The sequence below is a fragment of the Archocentrus centrarchus genome, chromosome 15, assembly GCF_007364275.1.
Source record: "Archocentrus centrarchus isolate MPI-CPG fArcCen1 chromosome 15, fArcCen1, whole genome shotgun sequence".
NCBI classification, from domain to species: domain Eukaryota; kingdom Metazoa; phylum Chordata; class Actinopteri; order Cichliformes; family Cichlidae; genus Archocentrus; species Archocentrus centrarchus.
The window spans coordinates 30,227,002-30,239,237 of record NC_044360.1 but is presented as its reverse complement, the minus strand read 5'-3'; the positions used below and the strand labels follow the sequence as shown (position 1 = coordinate 30,239,237).

General features: G+C 39.0%; 1 protein-coding gene across 1 annotated transcript in view; it reads right to left on the bottom strand.

Annotated features, from left to right (window-relative positions):
* Positions 1–5,818: 5,818 nt before the first annotated feature.
* The window catches only part of slc24a3 (solute carrier family 24 member 3), a 197,855-nt gene continuing 191,437 nt past the window's right edge, over positions 5,819–12,236 (bottom strand). The window contains exons 14-17 of the mRNA XM_030747677.1: positions 10,737–10,851; positions 10,049–10,161; positions 9,391–9,456; positions 5,819–9,277 (exon numbers count right to left, since the gene is read on the bottom strand). Of these exons, the coding sequence (XP_030603537.1) occupies positions 9,128–9,277; positions 9,391–9,456; positions 10,049–10,161; positions 10,737–10,851 (444 nt within the window). The 3' untranslated portion in view covers positions 5,819–9,127. The remainder of the gene's footprint in view (positions 9,278–9,390; positions 9,457–10,048; positions 10,162–10,736; positions 10,852–12,236) is intronic.

Sequence of the window (12,236 nt, the reverse complement as noted above, 5' to 3'; positions counted from 1 at the left end):
CATTCTAATATTTTGTGTGGCAGTGGTGCAGTGGGTACAGTAGGCGCTCGCCTTGCAGCCAGAAGGTTGCAGGTTTGAACCCCTGTCCCTGTTCTTTTAGCTAGCAGACACACTGTGTGACAAACTGCACACACTTTTTTTGTCCTTTACGTTTTCTGTCATTTATTATTTTGCAGCCTCTATGTAAAGTGCAACTTCCTCTAGCTCTTTCCGGTCTCTGAGCGAGCGTTGCAGGAGCCTCTCCCTCTACCGTGTGGGGTGTCTGTTCCCTCCCTCCCACCCTGTTGTTGCAATTTCCAAGAAAAAAACACTCGCAATCAAAACCGGCTCCCGCACTGACCAGAAATGCAAACGTTTCTTAGACACATTAAACCTAAAGTAACGAGCTTGTTTTGAAAATGTAAGAAGTAGAAAGTACAGATACTTGTGTAAAAATGTAGGGAGTAAAAGTAAAAAGTTGTCAGAAAAATAAATACTCAAGTAAAGTACAGATACCTGAAAAATCCACTTAAGTACAGTAACGAAGTATTTGTACTTCGTTACTGTCCACCTCTGCTGGCAGAGAGGTTGAGATGTTTGAGAGTCCCAGTGAGATTGAAGCTGCGCCTTTGAAAGCAGCTGAAGTAAGCATATATGTTTTTCCTTAAGTTTTTTTTTTTTTTACAAACATTTACACACTCTGTAATATGATCTATTTTTTGGGTTTGCTTTGTTTTACTTTTAACAAGGTCAAATTGGGGAGTGATGAATAACCACATCAACTCATTGTTGGGAGACTGCCATATCTCAAAAAACTCCTAATGGGATGGCTCGAGTGTTGCTGTTCAGTGTTGACATCCTCATAAAATCAAACCTGACTGGAGGGAGGAATAAGGTGGACCCTGCTGCTGAACGTCGCCAGGCTCTTGACAGGAAAAGGCTCCAAGCTTTAGTTGGTAAATACTGTCCCCCCTCCCCCTGATACACACTTGAAAGGTGGATTTTTATGTAAAATTGACTATTTGGGAGGGGCTCTTCAATCACATAATGTTATTCTCTCATCAAAAACACGCCTGGAGTATTGCTGTGAGTCTTTCCTGCATGTCTCAAAAATCCTTTAATGTCTGGTGGCAGCCATTCGGGGGTTGCTAAATGCTTGCTCTCACAGAGCAGCGCTGCTTATTTCCACAAAGCTCCTCCTTGGCGCTTCAGTCACCAGCCGAGCTCCTGAGCTAGTTAGGGTTAGGGGTGGTTTAAGGTTAGGGCCATTTCTGAGATTCACTGTTTGCCTGTTGAAGCCAAGATGTGTGTTCCAGATCATTGACATGTTGGAGCACTTAATATTGTTCAAGTTTCAGCAATCTAGCTGTTGATTTGAGATTAAGTTGAAAAGTTTTAGGTAATCCTCCCTCCCTATTATACCATCCACTTAGTGCAATGCAGTACTCCTGATTGTGCTTCATACACATCTTTAGAGTAATATGACATTAATTTTTCAGGTTTTGAATATATATGTTCTTTTCAAAGATGCTGTTGTCAACCACCACCCTGGGTGAAGATTTATGACATCAGAAAAGCAATCAATGCAAGAATTTGTGAACTGAGGCATCAAGTAAAGTGAAAGAATTCTACTGATGAAACTGAACAGAATTAACAAAATAATTACTTGTTGGTTTTTTAAAAATAAAAGTTGAAAATGTTGAATTTAGACTTGAAAATGTTTGAATGTTTGAAATAGGAGTCTGTTTCAGCATCAACAGTTGTGTTGATCATTTTATTATTTTATCTTTTCTTTTGCTTGTAATAAATACTTGTGCTTTTCATGCCATGCTCATGTTTCCATTGCTTTGTTGTTGGCAATATTCCAGTTGTTAAAAGTAATTTTTATTGTCTAAATGAATAAAAGTTAAGTTTTGTTTTAAAATCTGTATACTCAAATTTTATGTATTGTATCAATGTTCAACAGTTAAAAATGTGATGTGCAATCTCAAGATCATTTGACAAAGAATAGAGAATGTTTAAATATATGTGGATATATATTAAAAAACGCAAAAGGCATATGTTATCCTATATATGTCAAAATGTATCGACAAATATACTGAGGCTATATATTGCGATATATGACATAATATACACACTGCTCAAAAAAATAAAGGGAACACTCAAATAACACATCCTAGATCTGAATGAATGAAATATTCTCATTGAATACTTTGTTCTGTACAAAGTTGAATGTGCTGACAACAAAATCACACAAAAATCATCAATGGAAATCAAATTTATTAACCAATGGAGGCCTGGATTTGGAGTCACACAAAATTAAAATGGAAAAAACACACTACAGGCTGATCCAACTTTGATGTAATGTCCTTAAAACAAGTCAAAATGAGGCTCAATATTGTGTGTGGCCTCCACGTGCCTGTATGACCTCCCTACAACGCCTGGGCATGCTCCTGATGAGCTGGCGGATGGTCTCCTGAGGGATCTCCTCCCAGACCTGGACTAAAGCATCCGCCAACTCCTGGACAGTCTGTGGTTTAACATGACGTTGGTGGATGGAGTGAGACATGATGTCCCAGATGTGCTCAATCGGATTCAGGTCTGGGGAACGGGCGGGTCAGTCCATAGCTTCAGTGCCTTCATACGGCCTCCACGTATCCTGGTGTACTGGCCTGTGTCCTGGTAGCACCTCCAGCCTCTGGACACTACGCTGACAGACACAGCAAACCTTCTTGCCACAGCTCGCATTGATGTGCCATCCTGGATGAGCTGCACTACCTGAGCCACTTGTGTGGGTTGTAGAGTCCGTTTCATGCTACCATGAGTGTGAAAGCACCACCAACATTCAAAAGTGACCAAAACATCAGCCAGAAAGCATAGGTACTGAGAAGTGGTCTGTGGTCCCCACCTGCAGAACCACTCTTTTATTGAGTGTGTCTTGCTAATTGCCAATAATTTCCACTTGTTTCCACCTGTTCCATTTGCACAACAGCATGTGAAATTGATTGTCAATCAGTGTTGCTTCCTAAGTAGACAGTTTGATTTCACAGAAGTTTGATTTACTTGGAGTTATATTGTGTTGTTTAAGTGGTCCCTTTATTTTTTGAGCAGTGTATAAGGAATTGCCGCTTTCCATATATATCTTTGTAAAAGTACTTAAATATATTGGGTTATATACTATAAAATGTATTACATTATATAATAAAGCAATGGCAGATAAATATATATATTACAATATATTAAGAAATATATTTAGTTTATATATTATTTAATATATTAAAGCATGCCTACATAAATATACATTGCAATATATTTTTTAATATATGAAAACCGGCAATTCCTTATGTATTATTACATATATTGTAATATACTGTTATATTTTCCAATATAATTTTCAATATATATCTTATAGTATGATTAGGTAAGTTTCACAGGGAATTATTAATCAATATCAGTTGAAAAATACAGCAGTACCTTTAATTTTTTGAGAACACTTCAAATAAGCTAGAAATCCAAACTATGACATTCAATACATTGTTGATCAATATATGGTAAAATATATTTTTCTTGCATAAAGTGGCTGTGGCATCCTCTACTCCTCAATATAGCTGTATTGAGCTACATTTAGGAATTCCTCTTGGCTGACTTTTTAACCATTTAAAAAGTGGACTTTCTTCTTCAATATAAGCTGCAGAAGCGATTGAGGCTATAAACTCTTAAGGAAAGTGTTTACAGAGGTCAAGTCAGAGAGCCATTTTCTCTGACTTCTATAGGACTAGAAATTTTTTTGCAACTACACGTTGCCGCTGGCACCCAATAAAAAGAAAGTAGGTTTAAGGCACTTAAGTGTTCGGTTCACTTTTCAGATCTGGAAGAAACGTCCATCTTTTATATTGTCTATGAGCTATAACTATGTGAGTCAAAGAAGCCATGCCGCTAACTCCACTATAAAGATAGATTATCAAAAATTCACCACTATACATTTGTAATGAATTGAAGAATATTTATGGAGGTCAAAACCATTTTTTTTTTACCATGTTGTAAATATGTTTTTAATGCTATAAAGCTTGATGAGCTTACAGAATGGGATTTCCACTCAGTGTTCCAAGCATCAAAGTTGTTTATCACCACAAAAGGTGCTTATTTAATGGTATACATGTCCTAAAGAATAATACTTTAAAAATGCAATGGCTGATTCTAAAAGATAAGTTTATACACAGAAAATAAGTATTTGACACACTGCTGATTTTGCAAGTTTTCCCACTTACAAAGAATGGAGAGGTCTGTAATTTTTATGGTAGGTACACTTCAACTGTGAGAACCAGAATAGAAAAAAAAATCCAGAAAATCACATTGTATGAATTTTAAATAATCAATTTGCATTTTATTGCATGAAATAAATATTTGATCACCTACCAACCAGCAATAATTCTGGCTCTCACAGACCTGTTAGTTTTTCTTTAAGAAGCCCTCCTATTCTGCACTAATTACCTGTATTATTTGCACCTGTTTGAACTTGTTACCTGTCCACACACTCAATCAATCACACTCCAACCTCTCCACCATGTCCAAGATCAAAGAGCTGTCTAAGGACACCAGGGACAAAATTGTAGACCTGCACAAGCTGGGATGGGCTACAGGACAATAGGCAAGCAGCTTGGTGAGAAGGCAAGAACTGTTGGTGCAATTATTAGAAAATGGAAGAAACACAAGATGACTGTCAATCAAAGGTCAAGAATCAGCCCAGAACTACAACGGGGGGACCTGGTCAGTGACCTGAAGAGAGCTGGGAACACAGGCTCAAAGTTGACCATTAGTAACACACTATGCCGCCATGGATTAAAATCCTGCAGGGTACACAAGGTCCCCCTGCTCACGCCAGCAAATGTCCAGGCCCATTTGAAGTTCACCAATGACCATCTGGATGATCCAGAGTAGGCATGACCATATTTTGGTCAGATGAGACCAAAATATAACTACTTTTTTTTTTTGCATTTTTGGCCACAGCAGCTTTTATGGGCAGTGGAGAGAGACAGGAAATGGGGGAAAGATACAGGGGAAAACACGCAGGCAAGCTGGTGACTCGAACCCACGCCGCAACGTGGCATATGTATGTGGTTGCTGGCTTCACCACTAAGCCACCCAGGCGGCCCCACAATATAATTTTTTGATATCAACTGCACTCGCCGTGTTTGAAGGAAGCAGAAGGATGAGTACAACCCCAAGAACACCGTCCCAACCATGAAGCATTGGGGTGGAAACATCATACTTTGGGGTGCTTTTCTGCAAAGGGGACAGGACAACTGCACCATATTGAAGGAAGGATGGATAGGGTCATGTATTGTAAGATTTTGGCCTCCTTCCCTCAGTAAAACATTGAAGATGGGTTGTGGCTAGGTCTTCCAGCATGACAATGACCCGAAACACACAGCCACAACCTGAACCCAATAGAAAATCTTTGGAGGGAGCTGAAACTCAGTGTTGCCTGGAGATGATCTGTATGGAGGAGTGGGCCGAAATCCTGCTGCAGTGTGTGAAAACATGGTCAAGAACTACAGGAAACGTCTGACCTCTGTAATTGCAAACAAAGGTTTCTGTACCAAATATTAAGTTGTTTTTCTATTGTATCAAATACTTATTTCATGCAATAACATGCACATTAATTATTTTAAAATCATACAATGTTATTTTCCGGATTTTTTTTAGATTCTGTCTCTCACAGTTGAAGTGTACCTATGATAAAATCTACAGACCTCTCCATTCTTTGTAGGTGGGAAAAGTTGCAAACTCTGCAGTGTAAGTCTGTAGGTCAGTGAAAAACTTACTAGAGCACAATGGGTTGTGTTACCTTAAGCAATGACAATTTTATTAATGCTCAGGTAGCAAAATGATCTAAAATTACATTTGAGACATCTAAACACAAAGTAAACCATTTCTGTTAAAAAGTTTCTGTGTAGGAAGAGGTAAAGCTTAGATATGCACAAAAACATGATCTGCATACACACTCCATGTCTTATTACATCCTGTGCTAATCACAGCATGCAGTTGCCTAGGATTTCCAGTACAAACTCCAGTGCCATCTAAAAATGCTTTACTCTCATCCCAAAGTACAATAAGATTTACCATAAATAATTTATTATGCTGAATTATCTCCATGCGAGTAAACAAATGACAACAAACACATCAAAACAAAGGGGAGTACAGTGGAGACCTAGGAACTATGAAAATATATTCAACAGATATACAGACTGAGACAAAAAATATATAAATACATTTACACCTATTTATATACATATGTACATCAGCAATATATCACCCATGTGAATATCACAAATAATTTAGAAATCTCCTCTACAAGATGTGTCATTTCATAATGAGAGCGTGTTTTGGTTAGTTTCAAAGTATCTCATGTTTAACATGGTAGATACATGCAGTGAATAGCAGCACACAACATTTGAACCAAATGAGCTGTAGCATAAATTGTTTTGATAGTAAAGTGCATGATATATTTATATGATAAAGGTGTTAGAAACGTGTTGGTAATGAAATGCATGATACTGAGTAAAAACGTATCTCAGAGAGTTAGGAATGAACTTCCACTAGGTGATCCACTTCTTGATTTAGTTTGTATATCCAACTGTTGTGTTCGAATTTAACAGTAATCAGCTGGTTGGAATTTGGATTAAAAAAAAAATCTAAATTTTCCACAAAATATCTCATTTTTTATTCCTAGCTTAATTTATCCCTTTATTTATTACCTTTTTATTTTTGGAAGGAATGGGCTTCCACAGAATACCTCGGAAGCTGTTATTACACAACAAAAGTCTTCTCATTATTTGGTTTTTAATTAGCACCTCGTTAAGTTCTTTCAGGGAAATGTTGAAGGAAATGTTCAAAGTGTAATAACAGTTGTATCCTGATTTAACAAATTAATGCTAATGATCACCTCAGACTGTAAATATTCAGGTCTCCCATCAGGAAAACATTCTCACACTACCTCTTAATGATTTGAGCTTATTAGAAATTCTGAGCAGTCGGTTTCTCTGTGATAACAGTTGTGTTTGGTTTGTTTGAGCAGTTGGTGATGACTTCATAAACAATGATATTAACAGGAATTTACAATTTGAATGTGCCTTTTTAAACTCTATAAACTGACGTGTGATCAGTAAAGCGCCATATTTACATATTGGTAAGCTCAAAGTTATTGCATTAAATAAGATTCAAACCCTGTTTTCCGGTCATGTTTTCCAGGCACAGAGTACTCTGTACTGCCTGTTCCTGGAACATAAATAAATACCTATGATATATAACTACTACAGTATGACTTCTTTATACATTCGATTGACAGCATTTCCTGTTTTAAATATTTTATCTTTGTGATTAATAAATTAATAAAGTACCTGAAACAACAGATTTTTTTTCTTTGAGCAATCGTTTTCCCTCAATGAGAAATAAAAGAGTATAGGGCACTTGACATTTGAAATGAACCTGTCTGGAGAAAAAAGCTGACATGTTGATGCAAACTGTGTGAAAAGAGAAGAATCATCAGACTCATTGTTAAGCGGTCACTTAAGTGTTGATGGAAGTCTTTCAAGAATAATTCAACTTTACTGGCCCCTTTGTGGAATAAAAATCCCCTGGAGGGTTTCACAAACAACACTGTACATGCTCTAAAAACTAAGTAGGAATATTTATGTGCCACAAACCTACCAAATCTGGACAAATCTAGACATTAGGTATTACAAAATACAAAGAACTCCTGGAGAAATATAAATTTGAAACTCCTCCCAACCTTAAAGATTTTGGGGTAAAAAGTCCTTACTACCAATTAAATCACTCGCTTCCTCAGAGGAGTGAAGCAGCACATTGATCCATCCAGCACAGAGGAAACACCTCTCCCAGGTGTTGTTTATAATAATGCCACCGCTGTTTTGAGTCTGTTTGGTCAGTGTCTTTAAGAAAAGAAAAAGCAGCAGTTCCCCACTCAGGAAAGACATAAATACATCTGAACCCACTCCCCACAACCTGCTTCATTTTACAAGGATGCTTTCCTTATAATCAGCATACATTAGCAGGTAGACATCTTGCTCTCCCGCTCTTCAGTGCAAGTTTGAACTCTGTACCTCATGTCCACATGCAGAACTAGTCATCCAGATCAAACTGTACCAGCAAAATACCCTCACAGGAAATTGTGCTTGTTTTGAATGTGAGTGGTTTTCTGCAGAGATCTTCGGCCTGGATTTCAGCGATCCCCAGCACCACAAATAAAACCCTGCCCAGGTGCCCTTGTGACCTCCAGAGGAGAACTGTGCGTATGACAGGAATAAATAATAAATAGGACATCTGAGGGGGTATTTACATAGGTGGGCTATTTACAGAAAGATAATGAAAAAAAACTCTCCATAAAGCTAATCAATATGAAACATATGAGCTACAGCTGTGAGTTATTTTATAAAAAGGTGACGGGATAATGCCCTGTTTCTGCTGAAGTGGAAACTTGTTGGTGTATGTCTTAAAACATAACATGGACAACTCTTGTAATTATGAGCATATGATGGAAATTACAAAAAAATTCAAGTTAACCCTGTCTGAAATCTGCATAACAGATTATGAAGACTCGTGGCCCTAAAACTGTCTAAACAGATCTTTCATTGTCTGCACCTCCCACCCCTTTACATCATTGCTTTTATTGTTATTACTCTGAACTAGTAGATCTAAAAGACCCGCCTCTCCTCTCAGGAAAGGTTAGCAGCTAGAAACATCACACCTAAAAAAAGGGAGTTTCAAAATAAAAGGTCCTCATGACAGGAGCGAGGAGTAGTAGAATAGAGTGTGTTGTCCTCAGTGCTGTCCTTGCACGAGGACTTGTAATGTGTTAGTTGCTTCCATCTCCACTCCTGGAATCAGTCCCACTCTGTTCTGGTGTGGGGTAAACACCAGAGCAGCTCCATATTGCACCAAGCAGAAAAATAAGCCACAGAAAAATCAGTGTGAACCAGACCTGTGCCAAATAGTATTTGCAATTAATTCTTAATTTGACCTGCTTGTTACCATCAGCTATCTATTTAATACTTTTCTTTGAATTCCTTGCAAACACCACTTGTTTATGTAAGTATGTGCACAGTGAGTGTGTTGTGTATGTGCTGTCTCAGTCATCCCGGCAGGTTGGCAGGTTGACAAAAGTGAAGATGTTGTACTCGATTAGGCAGGAGAAACACAAGAAGATAGAGTAGAGGATGAGACACATGAGACCCAGACGTTTGTTCAGCGTCCAGTTGTTTAGGTGAACTCCCAGGACCTGAAGCAGAGGAGATGAGAGATGAGCTCATGAGAAGACAGGCACACAGAGAGAACTGTAATATGAGAGAAAAAAAGCTGTGAGAAACAGAAACTGCCCTTCTGAAAACTCACTGTCATAAATACGGATGCCAGCAGGAGCCCCACGGAGAAGATGAGTCCTTTGCTGTTTAATTTGATCTACAAGAAGAACATGTGAGAGGCATTATTACTGCTATACTGTATAGAGACAAGACAATGCTTTATGGCCATCAGCCTAAATGGGTGTTTACACAGGAAACAATTCATTCATCACACATTGCTTTGTAGCTGAAGGTTGGTCAGTAACAGACATTCCAGGTCCTGATGCCCAGGAATCCCTTTAATGTACCAATGACCCTGCCATACACCATACAGCAGTAAACATCAACTGGCGGCCTGTGGGCCACATCCGGCCCACCAGAGATTTCCAGCCGGCCCATCCGAAGCAAACGTCGTAATGAAATTTCTGTCGGTGAACCTGCAGAAGGATGGTTACTGGCTGCTGAGCGTACTCCCCAGCCTGCGCTACAAAGCTCTTTGGATGGTATAACTTGCCTTCTCTGGGGCAGGGGCTAAACTAAAGGACCAACAACAGCTCAAACAGGAGTAGCCTTTTGTTCCACATATTTTTGATGATGTCCCCATGTGAAACACTACAACATGCTGATGACATTCTCCAAAGCTCTGTATAGGACCAGTGCACAACCATGCTAGTATCTTAAATGGTACTAAGTAGCTGTGTGCTACTTACATCAGAGCCATAGTTGATAGCCAGGGTCTTCAGGGCCCAGGGAAGACCAAGTCCTATCAATATATCGAACACGTTACTGCCGATGGAGTTGGAGACTGCCATGTCTCCCATTCCTGAACACACAGTCAGAGACAGAGTTGTGAATCAGCAGACACAGGAATGAAAAAGAGGACCAGAGACACAGCATGAAAGGCAAAGTGAGTGGAATAAGTAGGAAGGAGCAGGGGGAAGGTTGGACGGAGGTGGACACTGGCAGGATCAGTGCAGCTATCTGTCTGAATGACTTTCCAAAAAGACGTCAAAGCGATAAAGGTGACAGCAGCTCCACAGTGGAGGACAGACGGCTAAACTGTGGTGAGTGTGTCTCGTGGAGAGCCCCCTACATACAAACAGACAGAGCTGTTTGAATATTTGATGACAGGAGCAAAAATAAACACAGATGAAAGGACAGAGGAAAGGACCCTGGCAGCCTGTCTTCTCTCTCTCTCTCTTCTCACCACAGGGATGGCGGAAAAAGATGACAGGCCACGATCTTTACCTCCCCTCCCCAACCCACTCAGTCGCTGCTATCTAGTCCCCTCTGCAGCTCTTTGATAGTGGTTCCACTTTGATTCTGTTGTTTGGGGTGTGTGTGTGTTTTAAATGACAGCTTGGTAACCTGTCATTTTGTGTGTTTGTGTTTGATTACCTTGTCGTGCCACTATAAGACTGGCCATGCAGTCAGGAACGCTGGTGCCAGCTGCCAGGAAGGTGATACCCATGATGACATCTGGGATCCCGAGTGTGAAGCCTATTATTGTTACCTGGCACGCAGAGGGAGAGACACACCGTTACTGCTTGTATTTTGACAATAATGTCAAGAGTCCGGACAAAAAGATGGAAAGAAAGATTGGGGCCCGATACAAAATTATCTTTTATCTGTATAAAAAAATGGTAAAATTTTAATTTTTGACATGGAGATAAACCAGAAATTAAATATTAATTTATTAATACTTACATGATTAATGAAGATGACAATGTTACTTTTAGTGAAGAACCCTCACACTTATTGTCTGGCTGCAGCTCTGAAGAGCTTTTCAAACCCCATTAGGATTAGATTAACCCTGCTTAAACTGTTTAAATCACTCAAACCAAAACTTACAAAAATGTTGTGTGGATAGACCACAACAGTGCCATTCCAGAAGTAAAAGTCCTGTTTATATTCTCCATAGGGATTTTTGATTGTGAGTCAATTATTGTCACCATCCAATTTAGACTCACTATAAGCTGTGACATTGTGAAATTATGGTGCTCCTATATATATATCAACACTAACTAGGCTATGCTTTGCTACATACACAACACAAATTATAAAATCTAATCAAACTATTATACAACACTGATGTTGATGATACTGAAAAAGATTATTTTGAGAAGTTGTCGTTCACTGTGGAATCTGGAATTTGCAGTGCTTTATGGGATGAGCAGTTAATGTTAAAAGTAATTATGTAAACTAAATGGTTCCAATTAAGACAAAAAGCAAGTGCGGCTATTCAGATAGAAGCCACTTATTCTCACTGTTCTGGTTGACAAGCACTTGGCACAATATATAGTTTTTTTTTTTAGGGGTGGGACTTTAACGCGTTAATTTCGATTAATTAATTACGGGGAAAATAACAAATTAAAAATTTGAATGCATTTTGCACCGTTGAACGTTTCTCAGTGCACGAGTTCCAGGCATACAGATTATATCCATGCACGATGTCAAAAATTCAGGGGCCGCATCGTGGGCTGCGAAGGACCCGGTCTACGTGGGCCGGGTCTTTCGCAGCCCACGAAGACCGCAAAGGCCAGAAGTGAGCGGCTAGTCTTCATATTAGCGTATTAGCATATTAGCATCACCTCTGCGTAGCTCATGTCGCCTAGACAGCTGTGGAAATGCAGCTGGTTAAACGGAGAATGAACTTTTGCTCCTTTTTGTGGTTTAATTTTAATTCTTTTATTCAAAATAAGCTGTTAAAACAAGCATGACACATTTCAACATCAAGGAATATAGCTGAGCGAATGATTAATTCCCAACTATATTAAGTGAGACATTAATGTTGAATAAAACTATTCAGTTATGATGCTTAACTTTAATTTCAGGAGTTTGCTTATCACAGGAGCACTTCCACCCTTGGTTGGTCTGTGTAGTAGACTGGTGGGAAAA